The sequence below is a fragment of the Lygodium microphyllum genome, chromosome 29 (assembly GCF_053477565.2).
Source record: "Lygodium microphyllum isolate KBCC chromosome 29, Lygodium_microphyllum_v1.1.10, whole genome shotgun sequence".
Taxonomy (NCBI): domain Eukaryota; kingdom Viridiplantae; phylum Streptophyta; class Polypodiopsida; order Schizaeales; family Lygodiaceae; genus Lygodium; species Lygodium microphyllum.
In genome coordinates this window covers 49,899,166-49,921,057 of record NC_141163.1, presented here as the reverse complement: position 1 = coordinate 49,921,057, position 21,892 = coordinate 49,899,166, and the positions used below count along the sequence as shown (strand labels likewise).

The following is a 21,892-nucleotide window of genomic DNA, read 5'->3' as shown; positions in this document are numbered from 1 at the left end:
AAGTTAAAGAAGCTAAATGGTTAGGAAGAGATGATGGAAGTGGCAGTTCAATCCTTCAACACATGATTTGGCTTTTCGATGGAGCTTATAAAGACAACACTGTTCTGATACTAGAGAAGCCCAAGATTATAAGTCTCTGTATGGGTAAGTTGGTGGCAAAATTCTCATGTCAGCTGGCTCATAGAGGAGATTGCACAGCAATGGAATCTAAATGTTTGAAGAGACGTAGATCAGAGAAATCCTTCTAAAGGAGGATTGGCCTACTTAATACATTGTTAAACCAGTTCATCAGCTTTACTATCTTAAGTCAAATAAAGGCCAGGTCTTCAAGGATTGCTGTAAGAGGAACTTCTATAGATTCAAGGGCCAGCAGAGCACAGTAGATTTCTGAATTGTGTTTTCTGCAAGAGACACATTAAGACATTGATGCATCTAATGTGGGACTGTCAGAAATTAATCGATAGAAAGCTCATCACAGTGCTTTAATGCTACAATAAGCAACAATGTCCAAGACGTGCTTTTTCTAGCCAAATTAATATACTAATGTCCAATATTAGGAATGCATTATGGCACGGTACTAACTTAAAAGTTACACCTTACAAAAAAGAAAAAGCACACTGAATGCTTTTATTTAGGATAAATAATTCCAAAGCCTTTCTTACAAATAACTGTCTTTAGTATTCTATGCAATAATACACCTAGTTCAATAATGACCACATCCATACATAAATCATAGTTTCCTGCCACAGCAGAACATCAAGGCTGGCAATAAAAAAGCTGCCTCCCAAGAAATCCTTGACATCTGAGCTTGTTCAAAAAACTTACGCAGGATATCATAAAATCCACCTGCCTGCTGTATGGATAACATAAGAAATCAAGGCTAGCAATATGTAGTGATGCACCATGAAAGTTGGCTTCCATAAATGTCCTTTTGAATGCCATCTGTGACAGATTTTGAACGAGCAAACCGCACTAAAACCTGCGGGCCAGAGGGTTCAAAAATTCACCATCTGACAAGCACGTTCCTCTCCCACTTTTGAGCACCACAAAAAGTGCCACCATGTCCAGCATCTGTAACAAACAACCTATACCCAGATAGAAGATAATATTTGTATAACAAAATCACAGCTATCAGTCCAGATCAAGAAACTCCATTCGTTTTCTCATAGAACCTTTAAGTTCAGTTGCTTCTCTTTCTGCCTTCTGTGCCTGCAGACCACCAATATCCATGCACCAAGCAGTCAGTTTACAAGTGAAGTTAGAAATAGCAAACAGTTACTGAATGTAAAACAAATGAAACAAGATGAGGATGAACACTAAGAAGAAATCCTATTGCTAAGTAGGCAGAGTTGCAAATTCCCATCAGACATTCTCGAATGGATAATACCAGAATAAATATTCAAAACAAAGGGTGCTCCTATGTGAGCAAAGAGCTCACAAGTCAGCCAAATAGATGTCTAGAGTTCAGACTACCCCTATGTTGCCCCTATGTTGCTAAGTTCAAGACACAACAAAAAGGACAAATGGATTTCCTTTGACAAATTTGATTTCTTTCTTTGAGCTCAATGAAGTAGGAAAAGGTGGAATCTCTCTAGCTGAGTGACCCGCAGAAGCAAAATCGGAATCAAAAATCAAAAGCGTGTTTTTTAAAACATGGAGGATTGTACCAGTACAGTCAGGCAAAGAACGAATATGAATCCTCCTTGCAACTAACTTCTACTCTCCTTGAGTGCTGGAGTTGATGACATTGAAAGACCAGACGCATGAGCCTTCAAGTCAGGGACAACTCCAACCTCCATAGCAGGACATCCTGGCCTGGAAGAGGCTAGGATGTCCCAGAGGACTGGGACATAAATGGCAGACACATGGGGATAAATCAGCATCAAGATCCCATTTTTGAGAGCTGATGGCTTGCTTTACTCTTTTGGAGAGAGGGCTCCAAGTGGGGCCTGTTTTATAGGTTCCAAACATGCAAGATTTGGTGGGGTTTCTCATGGAACAGATGGCAAAGCTTCAATGGGAGTCCTGATATATCTGATTTGGGAAGACCCAGCCTGTATTTGCATGAACCAACTGTACCACTAGCTCCACCTTCATGGGACTATGACATCTATCACCTACAAATCTCCTCATTTATGAGATTCCCAAAATCCATGCAAAAAGGATGCTCATGACAAATCTGGCTATACAGCTTTGCACAGCAAAGCCTGCACAGCCCAAAAGCATTTCAAGTTCATGAAATCCAACATAGCTACAGGGGATGCAGGGGACACAGGCCCGGGACATAGGGGACTCAACTTGGAATGCAGGACCTGACCCCAACACGACCCGAAATGCAGATACTCCCACATGTCCCACCATAACAAGGGGACGTGTCCCAGGACAGGCAGGGACAGGCAGGGACGGGCCAGCCTTGTGGGACGCAGCAGGGGACCCCATGTGGCAGGTTTTGTAACCTGTCACTTTCACCACGTTCTGCATTGCCCATACCTTGATCCTACAACCCGCTTCTCAACATTTGCATCCCGTACTGCCATCATGACCTGTCCCTTCTGCCACCTGTGCCACGGTCCACCCCTGCAGTCATTGGTCCTCTGACCCTGTCACTGGTCAGGCTGTCTGCAGCAGTCAACTGTCACACATGTGACATCTCCCGTGAAGAGCCTCCAGCATCCGGATAACCTGCACCTGTAGTCTGTCTTGAATCTTCAGCAGTCAGGTCCCAGGACCTTTAATAATCAAGTGACAATATTAAATAATAGATTTAAAAATGTAAGATACCCTGCTGCCTGGGCCCTGCACAGTAACCAGTTGGCTGTTGCACAGTAACAACTTACAAGTTATGAATTGAGAATTTAAAATAATGGCATAAAAACTTAAAAGTAAAATTTGAATGCATTATAAATCTAGTCTCTGCTGTTTGAACTGTGCAGAATTCTAAGTGACAAGTCCTTCAGGAGTCAGTCCTCACAGCTCTGTCCAGACTGCAGTTGCAAGTCAGTGAGTCACGCAGTGTGACAGGTCTGAGGTCACAGTTGAACAGGTTACAACTCTCTGTCTCAGCTTCAGCCTTCAAAGTTCAGGGATCAGACTTCGTTGTTCAAAGTTCAGTGCTGAGTCAATGAACTTTGAAGTTTGCACTCAAAACTTTCAACTGTGAGTCTGACAGTGTGCAGGCAGCATTACAGAGTGTGTACACTGTACTTACTACTTAGTACTCAGAGTTCTCTCAGTCACCAGTGCAGTACAGAGTGTACTCAGTTGTTGATAGTGAGTCGCTGCAGTGACCAGCAACTTGCAAGCCATGGCATTGTCTTCACGAGTCCCCTTGGCATCACATTCTCAAACTCCTATCCCTTGCACCGGTGGCAGGGGTAGAAGATCCAATAATTGGTCATGGTGGTGTGAGGTTGAAGCCAAAAGGCCAACATCGGGGGGTGGCTCACAACATTGGAAATGTCCTTTTTGTGGCTATGAAAGAACTGGTGGGACAAACAAAGTAAGGGCCCATTTCTTGAGAGAGTTAGGCCATCAGGTGCTCTTAGGTGAGAATGTCAGCCAAGAGAAGCAGCAGCTTCTTCAGCAAAAGGCTGCTGAGCAAGATGCCATTTCTGCACAAAGGAGAGCATCACAGCCGGTGGTAGTTGATCCACATTCATTTGGCACTGCTACTGTCACCAGCTGGTGATACTTTTTACAGTTGCTTTTCTTATTTACTTATATAAATATTTTATTTTTCTTTTCTTTTGTTGCTGTTGCTTCTTACCCCCAGAGTTCTCTTAGAATAAGTCGGGATCTTTGCATGGCCAAAAAGGCAACTATTGGGACAAATTGGACTAATGGTTTGTCTGAGCCTTAGGACCGGTTCCATATTGAATGGGCACTGAAGAATAGAATGCCAGTGGTTTGGGACTGTGTGCTTAGCCACTGGAGATGATGCAAGACAATGAGCCTGGCCAAGACAGAAGAAGCACATGTGAGAATGCTCACGGAATAAATAATTGAGCCACATTACACTTTTTGATGTGGTCACAATGATAAAAGTTGCTCAGAACAACTTAAGGAATGCAAGGGTCACCATCCCTAAAATTTAGGGAGTTACTATTTTTGGACCCCAGAATCTGTTCACGTCATTATCTTCGTTTTTGCATGAGGATTAATTCTCTGGTCTCTGCCGAGGTCAAATTTTTCACCGATCATGGAGAATTTCAGACCAAAAGGTTTAAACGGGAAAATTGTTACATGTATGCCATGTGGCACAAATTCCCAAAAGAGAGAGAGAGAGAGAGAGAGAGTATTAAAAAAAACGTAATAGGCATAAGGGGCAAATGGGAGAATAAAGTTTTGAGAAACTGAGGGCAAATTGCTGCAAGAAAATCAACCAAGGAGAGTACTTCTACATCTCTGACTCAAGTACGGAGGTCGAGCTTGCTCCCTCTAATCAACTCTCTCTCTCTATTCTCAGAGGAAATGCTTCGCATGATGGGCTGATTCCATCTAAGGTACAATTCTGTGTTTTCTCTGAAATTCTGCACATGAATCATTGAGTATTGGTCACAGAAAATGCAGGACATGCTAGACAGTAAGAACAGTGAATTTAGAGATTTGCAGACTGTAATTCTGCACACGAATCATTGAGTTTTGGTCACATGCTAAAGAGTAAGAACAGTGAATTCTGCACATGCTGGACAGTAAGAACAATGTGTTGGGCAGTAAGAACACTGAACAGTAAAAACAGTGAATTCAAAGATCTGCAGACTGCAATTCTGCATAGGAATCATTGAGTTTTGGTCATAGAAAATGCTTTCCTAAAAGGGATGTTGATCTAGACATGTTGTATTGTTCTTATGCAACTGGGATTTACCCAAAAGAGATAAAAACCAATTGTTCACAGGTTATGTATTTTGGAACATTATCATTTTTGTGATTTTCAATCTTTTAATAGATAAAGAAATACCGAGAGGGGCGCCGGTCTTCGGGGCCAATCTGATGTTGAGAGAGGGAGTGAGGTCTCTGCTTATGTGTGTATGTGTAAAGACCAAGTGTTAATTGAAGGAACTACCGCTTTATGTGAGTCATAGACCGGTTGCAGCTACTACTGCTGATTCTAGCAGACTAGGTTCCGCTAGGCCATCATCCACTGCAGCTCACACCACTAGCAACATAGGTAGTGGTGCTTTTGAGATGCTTGGCTCTACAGCTCCTACAACACCTACTGTGACACGTATTAGCCAAACCACTCTTGATGCACATATGGATGCCAGAAAAAAGGAGGATGTAAACATGGTAGTTGAGAGATTCTTCTATTATGATCACATTGCATTTAATGCAACCAAGTCAAAGTACTTCAAGAACATGTATAAAAAGGTTAGAGAAGCAAGATCCTCCTATGTTCCACCATCCTCCGAGTCTTTGCACACGACTCTTTTAGAGAAGGAGAGACGTGCAATGGAGATTACAACTGAGAACACAACAAGTTTATGGTAATCAAATGGAGTGACTTTGATTGCAAATGGGTGGTCAGACACTTGAAGGCAATCTATTCATGGTATGGTTGCATATTCACGTGGCGAGATGTATTTCATAAACTCTCTTGATACCACTGAAACTAGCAAGTCAGAGGATGTACTGGAAACTAAATGAATAAGCAGCATTGAGATGGTTGGCCCTAATTTGGTCACAGGACCTGTGGATGGAGAGGCCACAAATAGGGCTACAAGTAATATTGTTCAGCAAGCATATCCACACATTACAATATCTTTTTGCATGGCACATTGCTTGAATAATCTATTAAAAGACATTGGCAAGTTGGATTGGATTGAGCTTGTGATTGAGAAAGCAAATGCTATGGTGACATTTGTGTTGAACCACCAATTCATGCATGTTGAGTTTCACAAGAGATCCAAGAAGGTTCTCTTGAAGTACTCGAAAACACCGTTTGCTTATAATTTTTTTATGCTTGGTAGCACATGCAGTGCTACTTTGAGACAAATCTTCATTAGTGACGAGTATTGTGCAAATGCATTGTCCGCCACTACTGCAAGGATAAAATGTGTTGAATGTACAAACGATGCCTTGTTTTGGGATGATATGCATCAGAGTAATGCCATGGTGCAGTCATTAATATTGTGGACAATATGCAACCATGCATTGGGAAAGTCTATAAGGCTATGGACAGAATGATTGAGAAAAGGTGTATTTTCTTTCCTTTTGATGATGAGGATTGTGAGATGGCACAGAGGTATGAGAAGTTACGCACCTTATGTGTCACACGCTAGAAAAAATATTATTCTCCTTTACATGCAGCTGCATTTGTGTTCAATCCTAAGTTTCAAGAGAGTCATCAGAATAGGGAACAAGAGGACGAGCAAGAGCAACAAGTAGATCCTCAAGAGGATGATTATGTCATACATGAGATGGAGCATTTTCCTTCCAGTTGATGATCAAGATATAGATTTGCAGTTCTTAGTTCCTAGTCATTTGAGTCTTTGACATTTATCAATTTGTGTTGTTCCAACTTTCTTGTCGTCTTCAACGACTACTCTAAGCAATGAGTACTCATCCCTGAGTGCCACTTTTAGTCCTCTACTCATTATTGTTTCTTGTATTTATGTTGAGTACCAACTTCTCATGCTAGTATCACCATTTGGCATTGTCACTTGTACTCTTCAATTTGAGTATTCATTGTTCATTTAATAATTGTTGTGTTTCAACTTTGGAGTCTTTTATGTAACATTTATGATTTTGAGGTTTTTAGTTAAGGTATCATATTTGTCTAGTTTCATTATAAAGTGTTGCAATTCTATCTAGAAAATAAATAATTATTAGATCCCCATCCCTGGTGACTATGACCCCCACACTTCTAGTAAGTGGGTTACCCTAGTCCCAATCTCTTTTGCAAGGTTCTAATGTCATGAGGACATGTACTTTTGAAAACTCACTTAACATATGGATTAATTTAATCACATGGCTAAGTAAATGTTGCACATGTGAGGTGTAACTGGGGTTAGAGTAAATTTACGAGCCGGACACTTCAAAAAATCACGAGATGTCAAAGGCAAAAGTTGCTATAAGTTATTTCGCACAGGTACTTGGTGGTATCTAGAGCCAGTTGTTGGCTTGGGTCATTTATTTGGCCATAAATGTCTATTGGTGACACTAGAGAAGTGGCGTTTAATGGTACCTAACGCCAATCTGATGGTCAAAGATGGCACAAAGACACTCGGAAATGAAAGTTACCTAGCCAATTTAATTATTGGCCAGTCAGATTATTTTTCAAGGCACCAAAATAATTATTAGATTAATTTTTAGTATTTAAAGACTGAAAATTAATATTTAATTATGGATACTGCTAAAAAAACCATTTGGAAAGGCTGCCACTTGTCAAAAATGCCCATGCAAGACTTAAAAACGTCTTTAGAGGCTGGAGAGAGGCATTTCTAGTGTATTCAACCTACAAGAGAGAGGGAGGAGATGCTACCGGTCTGATTTGCAGCCATTGAAGGACCTTCTGAGGCAGCCAAGGGAAAGAGAAGACCAATCAATAGCAGGTGACAGCATCTACAGACTGTTAAGATAGAGCAACAGCAGCAAATAACTGATTTTCTTCAAATCTTTGCCTCTACAAGCTGTTGAGACAGGGTAGCAACAAAAATGTCAGATTTTCTTCAGTTCTCCACGAAGAAAGTCTTAATTTTCTCTCTCCTCAACATTCTCTCTCATCTCCCAACCTTTCTACAACCTTGCTCCAAAGATTGCAGCATTGAGATCACCGAAGGCTGAGAAATTTCAGATTTCTTTGCTGTAAACCCTAATCTGCAGCAACAATTAGGGTTTAGCAACAGCCTCGAGAAGTGTGTCAAAAATTGGAAGCTCCAAGTCTTGGATTCAATAAGGCTGAAGCTAGTTTTAGCCTATTCAAGTGAAGGGACCAACAAATAATTGAATTTGGGGCATTTTCCATCTCCATCAAAGCGGGTAAAGGCCAATTGATTGTCCGAATCAAGGTGCAAATCAAATTAAAGACTAACCATCCTCATGTTGTATCTCTCTCATTTATGTATCTCCTTTCCCATAATCTATTGTACAAGATTAGACATTGCATGCTTGAGGTAAGACCTTCCCATCTTTCCTTTCTTTATGTTTTGTGTCACAGGTTTAGTCATCCATGACCCAAAGGAAGGTCGAATGGGTCAATTTATTCTCGTGTGTAAACACACGCTATTGTGTGTAAAAGTATGTATTTACATGTGAACACTTATTATACTACTTAGTATTCAAGAAGGGTCAAAGGGTTAGGTATACACCTTTGCCTATATATTTAGACCCTAACACTTATATTTTGATTCCTCATATATATTATCCATCTATCTTTCAATTTGTGTAGTTGCAAGAGCTCGCTCTCTCTCTCTCTCTCTCTCTCTCTCTCTCTCTCTCTCTCTCTCTCTCTCTCTCTCTCTCTCATGGAGTTTCATCAACCACAACTTGCTAGTCCATCTTTGGTAGTTACTAGTTTCAAAGTCCATATCCAACAAAACCAATGATTTCAACATTAGTCATTAACTTATTCAATAGAGAGAGCATTGGATGGGTCACCAATGCAAATAACAAAGAACCAAGGGGAAATCCTTAACGAAGACACCAAGTGAGAGCAATCTATTTAATTATCCCACCATTAAGCAATATGCATGCCACTCCATCACAGCTAATTGTATTATCAATATGAGAAGCTATTTGAGAGCCAAATCCCATGGAAGACATTAACTTTCGAAGAGGGGACCAACCGATATGATCAAAAGCTTTTCCAATATCCAGTCAAATCATAACGACCTCCTGACTATTCATTTTAAAACAATCTATATCTAATTGAACATTTAAAACATTATGCATAATATTACATTCCTTGATGAAGCGATATTTCCATGGGTGAATCAACTTTTGGAAAAACTTTCTGAAGCCTCTTAGCAATGAATTTGGAGAAGATTTTATACAATGATTCCATGCATTAATTTGCTTTAAAGTAAAAAAAAGTTATTCGTAGAGATAGAGGCCCTAGCCATCGAGTGAGAGGGGACTTGGGGCATGATGTTCATTTGAGCATGAAAGTTATTGGTGACCATTATGGCAAAGGGTATGCAAACATTACAAATTTTTGAGGAGGGGTAAGTAGTGACAAGTGTATACAAATAGGAAGCCAAATTTATTGTTTGTAATGTGAGTAAATGATATTGTCAAAATAATATTTTACATCTCCCATGAATGGGTAAAAAGCTACAAGTTCATAGTTCCTCAAACCAGCGTCAAGAAAAGTTACAACTTGGAACCTTCCATAACAATTGAAACATTGCAATCTTCCAACCAGATGGCATTTGGCATGTTCTCCAAATGCTTACAAAGTTGAGCAAGATGTTGCAAATCAAGAAGCTTTGACTGCCCTCATTCTCTCATTTCCAAGAAGATATTAGCTTAGTAGCTCAACATAAACCTAAGACTGCTCAATCTCTTTGGAAGCATTTGAAGATAGATATGTTGGGATGGACACCCTTTGTTGTTATTAGTTAAGAGAGCTGTAAATTGTAAGCTTGAAGGACCTAACCTTTCTGAGTAAGTGCAGTAGCTCATCTATTCCATGGGTCAGCTTGAGAAGACAAATAATAGCTTTAAAGATGACCATTGTGTTCTTCAAGTTATGCTTGAGCTTTCGAAGTCATTTGATGCTTTCAAGAAGGTTATCCAAGCTATATGTTTGCCACATCAAGCTGCAAAAGGAAATTGTTGCTTCCACCCCTCCCAAGTCCAAAAGGGCCCTTGTTACTTCCAAGAGTCATAGTCAGCGGGACAGCCAAAAGTAGCAAAAGAGGCGATTGTGGCAACAATAATGACAATGACAAATGATTTTCTGTACAGCAAGAGACCTCCTACTTGCAATTATTGTGGTTGGAGCAGCCCTAGATACAACCACTGCTATTAGCGTATGGATGATAAGGCAAAGGCTGTGGCCTACAATATCAAAGGGGATTGTTGAGCAAGTAAAATTTAAGGCCTCAATTAATGCACTCCACAAAAACAGCCCTGATTACAATTATTAATGAAAATGGATATGTTATCTAGTAGTAGGACAAATGCCCAAAAATCTCCCATATGTTGTGGGCATATTCACTTCATTCCTCATCATTATCATTCTCTCCCAGCCATCAGCCAGCAATTCTTCTTCCTTGCTGCCATAACCTGTCAGACTGTCTACTACTACTGCCCTACTTAAGGAGGCTGCACCTTGCCTCCCTACCTGCCAATTATTAGAACCTGTAATGAGATGTCGCTATCATACCAGCTGCTGATCTGCATTCTGCTGCCACCCATGTTTGATCTGCTGCCGCTGTCAGTTGGTCATCATCACCTACTCAATAGACTGTGTTTTCAGCCTGCTGCCTGCATTTTCACTGTCCAGAGTCTACAACATCCTGCTTCCCAGAGGATTGTGTTTTACTCCTTTTGCTGCTTTCTAGATCATCATTCATGGTGGACTATTGATGCTTCATTTTCAGATCTGTCTCAGGTACAACACTCTCTAAGATGTTCTTGGCATCTCTGCCACCACTCTCGGCTCATCTCTACCCCAGTCCTTGAGAGACAGAGGTTCAAGGCCCCTTTGTATCAGTCATCATCTCTACACACCTCCGTCTTCATTAAGCATTCATCATATTGTGATTACAGTGTCTCGTACATTTGCATTTCCTTACACCATATCAAATCTAGATGCATCATTGACACTTGGGCTTTCACTTAGAAAGCTTGGCATTAAAGAGCATGCAAAAACGGTCTTGAAGATGTCTACACTTCCAATGTCCACTGAGTCAGTGCAAGCTATTTATGGTTCACATTTTGTTTGTCCATTTGTTATTATTGCTATCATTCAGGCAATGGGCATTGGGCATGAGTAACCATGGAGACCAGAACCCATACCAGTATGTGAGTATAAGAAGAGGGGGTCCTAGAGGTAGAAGGATAATCACATGCTTTTTCTCATGAGTTTACTTTCGATGCATCACCTTCTCACATTTAAATCCCACCCACTACTCTAATTTCGTCCTCCATTGATCCAATTTATCACCTACCACTTTCTTCTTACACTTCATCTATGCACTCGATGTTAGCAATTTGCATATCCTGGGTGCCACAGTGTGTCTCAGGTGCCGCAAAGCCCCTGTCAAAAGACCATTTCAGTTTTGAGTGAAGCCCATTAAATGTGTCCAATCGGTATTATTGGCCACATTAAATGCTGGCCAACCTGTTATTTTGATGTATTTATTATCACCTATTTATTGGGTGCTCTCCTCCTCACATTCATTCATCAGATACAAGCATACTACTTCTGTTGAAGAGAGGGAGACTGTTGCACAATATTGGCTGTCCTCAACCCATGCCCTTGTACTACTCTTGAGCCTTAGTATATGGATTCCATTTCCCGAGTCCATTATCTTTGAGTCCTTTAGTGTTCTTGCTGTTATTTTTCATTCACTGTGATTATAGCAGGTCTTTCAGCATCATCTCTTTGCTTCCATTGCTCCACACTTTTCTGACACTCAGGGGGTCTTGTTCCTTTAGATAAAACCTCATAGATTAAGTTCCTATTTATTAGTCAAGTGTTGGAGGTGCAACAGTGGTAGGAGTTCCACTCCTAAACCAAGCACCCCTGGCAACTCAAACACAAGGGTATCTGTCCCACGCATATCAAGCCCCAAATATCACTCAGATACCCACACAATTTACATAATTCCCAATATGCAATGGGCCATCTTCCTCTTCAAAGGCAAATCCATCTTTCATAAGTTGTCCATCTAGAGTGCACATGACACGCCCTTTTGTACTGCAGGTAGTAGCCACAAGACCTTCTAATATTTTGCCACCCCTTATCCACCCCACACTCATCTTTCCACATTGCTCAAATGCCAAGGGGACCCTGCCCAAATCCCAACTTGCAGCTCATCCCCACACTGCAAGTTGCTCACAATCATCAATGGAGATCCATTGGTCACGTGACCTATGGAAAACCCCTTAATGAATTCCACAATGCAAACTTGAAGGCTGATTTGCAGTGATTATTTGATGTCACTGATCTTGGTCTCTTGCACTTCTATCTGAGCATTCGGTTTGCTTCAATTGAGGGGGAACTTGTGTGATCTGGAACAGCCACAATCTGCACCCACAAAGTAAAGCTCACATGTAGTACAAAAAGGCTAAGGCTGTGTCTTCTTGTCTTTCCTAGTGTTTTCTTGCTTTCTTGCATTTTGCTTTCTTTTTCAACTAAATAACCAAATTTAACGAGTGACATTTAATTATTTGGCTAGTAATTAACTTATAAAAGTGTCTCGGCCCAAAACTTTTGCCCACATCCAAATTAATAAATTAAATGAAACTTGCAAATTAAGCTTCATTTAACTTGAATTAATTAAATCTGCACAGAAACTTGCACATTAAATGCATTGTTCATTGAACATTCACAGAACCTAAGCAACCAATGGACCTGCCCCTGTCCAGCACAACTCCTGCAATGTCCTGAATGCGCCTAAAGAGCTAGAGATAAATCATCTCCCTCTGACATGGGGCCCCTCCTACACCTAGCCAACACCATGCTAGACATCTCATTCTCCATCAGCATTCTGACTCAATTTTCTCCTCTCACACACTCATTGGCAAGCCAGCATGCAACTACTTTGTTATTCAAGACTCAGAAGTACCACTTCTGATGACATTCAGTACCACTTAGGCACCACTCTAAAGGCTATTCAGAGTTTATATTGGGTTATCAATGTCAACATTGAAGATTTCTTCAGAATATGTTGCTTCAACCTTAGCTGCAAACCCACAACCAAAGGTTGCAATATCTTTAGCAGACGCAGAGCATTTGAAAATGTTATTTATGCCTCCTGGAGTTATTGTACCTTCCCCAGTTTCTTCAAAAATTAGGGCACAGCCAAGACCAACCCACCATCACCACTTTCAATAGCTAGAGTGCCTTTGCCCTAGCTCAAAACTCTGTTTCTATTGGAGGACCAAGCACATTGAGGTTCATTACCACCTTGTCCATCAGTAGATCAAGCTGGCAACCCTTAGACTATTGGAATACATCCTGTGTGGGACAATGTAGCTAATGTTTCTACCAAGGCACTACCACTCAGCAGGCCTGGCGATCTTTTGTATTATGTTGGAGTTGGGCCACCATTCATTGTACTCGTCTTTGGTTGAAGGGCAACCATGCTTTTACCCCTCAGTACATTTTGCATATGTCTGGCACCTCAGCTCATTCAGGTCCTGCTTGCCCAATATGTCACTTTAGATGGCATGTTGAGAGTGTGCATATTTGGGCATGTCAGTGTGTATTTTCTCTTCTTCATTCATAGGTATTTTCCCTCCCACATGGCACATTCAGATCAGACAACACTTCGCTAGCTGCATTAGCCCCAGATCAGGCTGAACATTTCACATTCTTGCCTATATTGTAGGCAACCTGAACAGTTGAACAAGTTCTCATTATTGCAGTCCAAGCCTAAGAGATTCATTCATTCTGCCTTCATCTATCTTGTGATTTATTCTCTCTTCGCTGTCCACATTCCTGTGCCTCTGTGTCCATCAACCTATCACCCAAATGAACACAATGGAGAGAGCATGTAGAGATGAAACTCCCTGCCCACGTCCTATCCTCACCCATGTCAGGCATTCAACTAGTTCTCAGCTTGACTGCATTACACCTTGCCAATGGGTCCTTTGAGGATTTCTATTTCCTAAAAAAGACTTCATTGGTTCGTATCTACTTTATTTGAGTAACCTCTCAGCAAGAAATCCTAAAATTTGAGTTGAAAACCCTAGTACAAAATTCTTCATCTCATTTCAATCTCAATTCTTATGACAAAATAATTATCACATCAACATCAGCATTTCAGCAACCAATCAACTATCAATTTGCTTAAAGATAACAATTATATAGTGCATATGCAAGACTAGTATTATCATTTATGACATTAACACCTCGCTATCGTGTTCTTTGGCTCAATTGTTGACCTTTGTATGCAAGTCAAGTGATAGGATCACACATGAACATGAAGTACTATCTACAATAGAGAGATACAGTTTCCATATTCCAGTAGAGCCATGTGTGTATTGTTCTTTGGATCAGACTTTGGGTAGAGGATTGGAACAAGTTGGGTAGTATAAAGGCTTTAAGTTGTCCAAAATGGCCAACTCCCAACACACCAGACCACATTCTATGGATCTCTCTTGTTATGGAAATGGGGAGCAACAGAAAATAAGTAAGAGGTACAAAAATTTTCATAACATGTGATTTTACAACATTAAAAATGGCATCCAGGAAAGTAATAATGGCTGAGGTGCAGGCAGCAGGGTACGGGAAATGACCATATACGAAGACTTGTGATTATATAAGAAAAACAACATCAGTCTAAACTTTGTTCCCTAAAGCACAGTTGCATCAAATTGGACTTAAACCATGTGGTCAATATGAATCATTTTTCACAGACTACACACTCCAAGTGTCACATAAAGCCAAAAGGGAGCTTCCCACAGTAGCAGTATATATATTATGATCGGCAGATCAGAGTACTTTCAGAAGATGGTTGACAGAAGAATCATGCATGCTACAGTTGTTTATAAGTCACACTTAAATTCAGTTCTCAAGGATTTAGCAGACCTGTTATGCATGAATCAGAGGGAGAACGATGGATAGTAGATATAACGTCTCTAGTGCCACTTGCATCAACTCAAATGAAAAAGATCCTCACACTTTCAGCAAATTTCATTGTCAAACTTTGTTTTCTGTTTTTCTTTTGAAAAGGCACATGTGCACTCAGCCCTGATTTTCCCCTCCTTAAGGGTTGTTCTTTCAGAACTTTTGGTTAACAAGGAAATCATACTCAATAACTGACATCTGAATGGAATAGGCTTGGCCTACAGATCAAACATTGTATACAGCATGCTAGTTGTTTGTTCACATTTTCAGATGAGCAACTACCAAAATACACCTCACCTGTTCTATTTCTTTTTGAGTCACTCTTATCATATGAGGTGGCAAATCATCCATGGTGGTATCCTACACCAACAGAAGAGAAGCAAGTCATTTCAAATGCCACATAGCAAGCAGTGGTTGTGTTCCTATTCAAAAACTCCACCCAAATAAAGTAGACACGTGTACTGCACCAATGCATAATATTAGAGGAATTTCAGAGCATAAGGCAAAGCATAACAGATGTTGCATGCCTACTTACTTGCTCATTGCACAAAATAGAACATTTAAGCAATAAAAAATATTTCGTAAATATCTTTATAACACATAGGTGGTTCAAGAGAAATTCAAGAAAGATTTTCACATACCAGTTCACCAATAAGAACAACATTTTCTCCACGAATTATGTAGAGCCCAAGAGGGAGATCACAAAAGAGGTCCCCCACAATTATTCTCTCAACAGCACTTTCAAGTACAACATTCGCTGGGAAAAGATAAAAGTAATGTCCATGAGAACAAAACAAACTAAAGCCTACATATTATTGAAGCCAAAATATGAATACACACCAGCAAAGTTTAATAAGGTGCCTCTTTGATTCATTTGTATTCAAAAGATGTTGGCCATAATCATTCCAAGATTCACATACCGAACTGATCAAACGACCTGAGAATGCCTATCAATTTGCGCCCATCTCGTAAAATAACCAGCAATTTCTCTGGAAAGAAATCAAGTTCATTTGAGCACGGTTGTGATACTATGACCTTCTTCTTACTCTGTACTTAGACAGGTTGATCAACCCTATTATACTAGAAGTCACTTATTCTACAACTTCAGTTATTGACTCCAAAACCATGCCAGCTAAAGTCAAAGTTCTCTTCACAGTTGATGGCATTGCAAGTAAAATTTATCTAAAGATTCTCAACAAAGAAGTTACTAGTTGGGGAAAAAAAATTTATAATAGATAAGCAATACATGCATGTCATTTGCAAAGAAGAGTATGAAACACCTTTGGAGGTATATCGTGTGAAAAAGAGAGAGAAACAAAGAAAGACGTATTGACATCTGAAGGCCAAAATGGCCTATGAGACCTGAGCATATAATGCAACTGTGATGATGACCCGTCGAAGATACAACCAAAAGCACAGTCAAAGTATGACTACTGAGTAAATCAAACTGTAAAACTGCTAACCGTAGACGTCTATGGCTATAAGGAGAAAGAGCTAAGAAGCTGAGAGAAATAAATCCTAGAAATCAGAATAGAGAGTAAAAATTAGATGCCATCATGTCTATGTAGTATGTGTCTCATTTATTGTCTGCTAATCTCAAAATCTCCATCATAGGACGCTGTAGCAGCTGCTTCAGCATAGGAGGGCTCAAGTACTCAGGACACATCACCTATGGCAAGGAATAAAGGCTCCGATTTGTCAATGGTGAGGACAGCTGGTTGCCGCCACCCTGGGGGACAGGGACATCTTATCCAGCATAACGCTGTGGCTTCCTCCAAGGTAACCCCTTGAAGATGGTTTGCCTAGGACAGGAGAAGACCCCAGGGGGTGGAGGAACTCTGGGCTCATTGTGGTGAGGAACTTTGTAAGCATCTTAATCTAGGTAGGTCCAGACATGCTGCTCTCCTTTCTCTCAAGAGAATCTTTCTATGACATTGGAGCTTAGAGTAAAAGCCTTACGCAACTCTCATCCTCATACTCCCTAGTATATTTGATTTCATAGTGCCCTGCGCAGTGGCATATGTAAGTGCTCCTATGACTCTTACTTTGCTCCTATGACTCTTACCTCTACTCAAAATAGCTAACAGATACAGTCCTCAAGTGCAATACCCTCCTATCTCCATGTCTCTATCCATTGCTTGTGTGACAAGGTTGCATCTAGCCCATTGCGCCTTTGTTGCTTTATGAGAGGTGTGCACCATGTATATCGGACGTGTGACAAAACCATCCTGAGAAGAAGAGTTCCATCTTCATAATGAATTGTTGCATGGGGTTCACCCACGTCCTCTCTACATCTAATCTTACAATGTCCATCATGATCACTGATTGACTTCGGGTGGTGATGAGAAATCTAGGGTATAGTCAAACAGTGGGACTTGGGAGTGCATCTATCCTCATGAAACCAGCCTTCCTTCTAGGAAAGGGTGGTAGACATAGTAACATGGAACATGGAACGGGAACGGAGACGGGGACGGAGATCGGGGACGGCTAAAAGCAAGGAACGGGGACGGGGGGTGGGACGCGGGAGGGAACGGCATACATAAATAGCATTTGAAAATGTATGCATGTGATGTGGTGGATGGATGTGTGGGCATAGTTATAGGGGATGCCCATTTTGTAGCTTCCCGTCCCAATCCCATCCCCATGTTAGAGCCCCCTCTCATGGTAACAGGGGATGGAAATTTATTATTCGTCCCCGTAGCCCCATCCCTATTCCCATCCATATCCCCAAAACCGGTCCCATGTTACTGTGTGTGTGGGTGAATGTATACTACCAAAGAGAACATACAAAAAAACCACCCCCTAAAAGACACCCACTCCATAAAAAAAACAAAAAAACAAAAACAAAAACGTCCCCTAACTGGGGACGGTGTAGGGGACGGGGTAGGGGATGGCCGGGACGGGGGGACAGCTGTTGGGGACGGGACGGGGGGACAGCTGTTGGGGACAGGACAGGGGATGTCCCTGTCCCATTTTGGCATCCCCATTCAGCCCATCCGTTTGGGACGGCGTTCCCACATTCCGAGGTGCCCCTTGCAGTATTTATTTATCTTGTATTCCTATAAGGTTTAAGTACATTGAGAGACAGACTAATCTCCTTCAATCTTCAACACAATTGCTGTCAAGAAGGACCAGCATTTCATAAAATCAATTTGCCCCTTGATTGTACTACAATCTAGGCACACTTGGATCTTCAATCTCTTGCATGTAGACCACAACAAATTGAGAATGGGCTATCTCTCAGGTCAGCTGCAAATTTCTTGTCTTCAGCTGCTAGACTGAGTACAAGGTCTTCAATAGTTGGGCACGGATCTCAAGGTGGCTGTGGAAACCCTAATTTCTGCTGTAAATTAGGGTTACGGCAGCAATTTCTCCAATTGCTCTTCACAGCGTGCCGCAAATGGCTGAGAACTGCTGAGGGATTATCAATAGATGAGAGAGGAAGCTGATGTGAGAGACCTCTAGCTGGCTGGAAATGCACTGGAACTGCTGCCGCCTGCTGTCTACAGCCTCTCTCCTGTCTCTCCAGCCTCTGAACGGCTGGAATGACCCTCTGCCAGCCCAACAACCCTCTCTCAACCTTGCATGAGCACGTGACAGCCTATTTTTCCACTTGGCGGCTTTCTAATTGCATTTTCCAATATTAATTAATTAATTTTCTGGATTTAATTTCCAAAAATTAATTAAGAATTCCTTTGTCCCTACCCAAGGACTTGCTAGTGCCCGTGCACAGTTAATGTGCTAGCCCCCATGGAGCATTTAATTGTCCCAACATTAATTGGCCTTGGACTAGCATTAATTAATTAATTAATTACCATTCCCCTAATGTCACCACTAGACATTTTAAAAGGCCCAAACTGACACCAAGCACCCACAAGTACCTGTCCAACATAACTTTATACAACTTTTGCCAATGTCATCCATTGCTCACTTGGGGTACTTAGGCCGTCAATGTGACCTAATTGACTTACACTTCATATGTGCACAACTTAATAATGCCAAAGCTAAGCATTAAAAATACACATCCCCATGACACCTCATCCCATACAGGCTCAGCCAAGTACACATTTGGGTATACCGAAATCGAGTATCACCTTGTTGTACTAGCTATCTAGAAGACACGAGTGCTAGGCATGGGTATCTCTATCATGGTAGCTTCCAAAATCTTTGGAGAAATTCCACTGCCTCAAAGGGAGCCTTCATAACCATAGGTGTGGAACTAGCTTTGCTCTTTTGATATCATAGGGTGTTGACATCTTACTTTCAATCACACATGTTTAGCCACCGAAATCAAAGCTTGCATTAAAATTAAATTGTCAAGCACTAATGCCTATTTTTGCTCCTTAAAAACAGCCCTAAAAAGCTTTCTTTACACTAGACAGGCTTTATTTATGCAAAGTTGGATAAATGCCCAAAAATCCCCTATATAAGGGCATGTTGTGGGCATCCTACAATCTCATCCATTCTCCCACTCCAATCATTCTCTTAATCACTCTCCTGCTTCACTGAATGCTCTCCCCTTCATCCTTGAGCCTATCCCCTATGTTTAGGGTGGAGGATAGCTTGCAAGCCATGCTGCTAACCCTACCAGGATGTCACTCATCAGCTATGCATTCACCACCACATGTCTCCCATAGGAACACATGCTACATTTGGGATCTCAATGGGCACTAGTAGCATTGGTCACAATGGTCATTAAAGTGAACTTGTGTGAATGCACTGGGAAAACTTTAGGATTAGAACAAGGGCATTTGAGTCATATTTATAGGACTCAAGGACCTATTGTGTGTTACCAATGTGCATATTCTAGGTGCCAGTGTCTATCCTAGGTGCTGGATCCTCCAGCCAGAGTGCATTTCATTTTCACGTTAGGTGCATTAGGTGTGCCTATTTATAGGCTGCTCCATCCTCCTCTCATTCATCACATTCATCATATATGAGCACACTACTTGTGCTAGTGACAAGAAGATTGTTACACTCTATTGGCTGTCTTCAGCCTATACCTTTGTACTACTCTTGAGACTCAGCATATGGATTCCATTTTCCAAGTCTATTCTCTATGAGTTCTTTTCTGATCGTGTTGTTCCTTTCTACTCATTGTGCTTACAACAAATCTCTCACCACCATCTCTTTGCTTTTGCTATTCTTTTTTAATCTTTGTGCTTACAACATATCAACCAGCACCCTCTCTTTGCTTCCATTGCTCCACACTCTTCTAACATAGTATTAGCGCCCAAGTCTCTTGGTTCTAGTGCTAGTTGCTGTGTTAGACTGCGGTTTTCCAGTTTGATCACATGTAGACTACTCCAAAAACTTGTGTTTGCTGTTGTCCTAATACAAGCAGACCTAGGCAATTTTGTCTACAGCTGGACGGCAGTTTCAGCCACTAGGCAACCTGTTCCAGCCTGCATTTTGCTGGCGAACCCTGCATTTTGATTCTCAACTAGCCTTTTCCACTGCACAACTTGTGTTTTGCCTAGACAGCTGACATTCTTGCATCTGTTGCTGATGTTTTCCTGATTTTGCAATCAATATTAACTTTTTTCCGCTGATCTAATCTCTGTCTTTTAGAGGAAAGATCACGCGGGTCATTGTTGTGCTTTTATCACTACTCTCTCTCTAGGTGCCAAAGTGTTTATCTTGAGTGTACTGTGTTGGAACCTCCAACCAAAGTGAATTTCATTTTCATTTTACGTGCACTAATTGTGGTAGAGTAGTTTTTTTTTCCACATTAAGTGCTAGTCAACTGCATTTTCTGATGTATCTATTTTTGCCTATTTATAGGATGCTCCCTCCTCCCATTCATCGAATACAAGCACATTGCTTCCATTGGATAGAGGGAGACTACTACACTCTATTGGCTGTCCTCTTGAGCCTTGGCATATGGATTTCATTTCCCAAGTCTATTCTCTCTGAGTTCTTTTGTGTTCTTTTCTCTTCATTGTGTTTCCAGCCATAGTACAAGGGAGTTTCGAGAAAAAAAAACAGCAAAAAACGGAGTTTCAAAGTTCCATCCAATTTCAGAAAATGGGGAAGGAGTTTCAGATTTTGGCATTAAATCCATATAGATACTTTAATATATCAATGCACATAACACCACTTACTCGAAGTTGCTGGGAATAAAGGGCCATCGTGCCTTTTATATGTGCACGGGTGTGAACACACCCTTAGCACATTGTACTTTCATGCATATATCTATCTAAAACCTAAAGTGGTACACACTCATCATTGTACCGAAAAACGTGTTCACTCTATACTCTGCTCTCTCACACTCTCCTCTCTCTCTCACTGCACGTAATGACTGTCTGCCTCGATCTCCGTGCCTAATCGATTCCTTCAAACTGGTATCAGAGCGCAAGGTGTTACAGACGGTCATCAAGCTGAGGCAAAAGACCAACGTGGTGACGAGAGCTCAAAGGCGAGCAGGAGAGTCACACAGTGACTCTGCGACAGGCGTGGACCAAGCGTGCGACAAGCTGAAGAGCTGACAAATGAGGAGGCTGTTGCTGCGTGACTAGTCGAGCTGCACAACAGGCGACAGGGAACAGCAACCAGACAGAGGCCACGCGGGCAAGAGGCCACGCCAGCAACAAGGCATCACATTTTTTGTCTCTCTCTCCTGCAGGCTGTCTTGCCTGCGTTTTTAGTCTTTTAGTCTTTCTCTCTCCTGCTACTTGCGTTTTTAGTCTTTCTCTCTCCACACCTGCGTTTTTCTACTGGTTGCAGTCTCTTACTGCTGGTCACATCCTCCTACTCGTAGCTCACTTCCAGCCCTTCCACTACCCTCCCACCCCTTGAGGCGGACATTGCGGTTCGTGCTTCACACTGCCCTCACACCCCTTGAGACAGACATTGCAGTTCGTGGTTCGTGGTGGTTGACCTCTTCCTTCTTCAGCAAGGCACACTGGTACCCATGGCTTCTTTACCAACAAATGACCAAACTACTGGGTGCTCCTACTGTGGCATCACTAGACACACCACCAATGCTTGCCGACTTCGACCCTTGCTCCCCACCCCTCCGGAGTACATGCATCTCCCACCAGGCACTCCTTGTGCCACCTCTCCTTTCTCGGCCACAAAGATCGTTCTACATCGACTATCAAAGTACTATGCTCAAGGCCATAAGACGCATCCGATGCACACTAAGTC

The 21,892-nt window shown here is 41.5% G+C and overlaps 1 protein-coding gene across 2 annotated transcripts in view; it reads right to left on the bottom strand.

The window, feature by feature from the left end:
- Positions 1-604: 604 nt before the first annotated feature.
- Positions 605-21,892, bottom strand: part of LOC148010606 (sm-like protein LSM1B) — a 53,907-nt gene continuing 32,619 nt past the window's right edge. Inside the window, exons 2-5 of one of the 2 annotated variants that reach the window (XM_087671181.1) lie at positions 15,664-15,732; positions 15,385-15,500; positions 15,041-15,103; positions 605-1,209 (exon numbers count right to left, since the gene is read on the bottom strand). In XM_087671181.1, coding sequence (XP_087527307.1) covers positions 1,132-1,209; positions 15,041-15,103; positions 15,385-15,500; positions 15,664-15,732 — 326 coding nt within the window. In that variant the 3' untranslated portion in view covers positions 605-1,131. The remainder of the gene's footprint in view (positions 1,210-15,040; positions 15,104-15,384; positions 15,501-15,663; positions 15,733-21,892) is intronic. The other variant, XM_087671182.1, reaches the window with a different exon arrangement.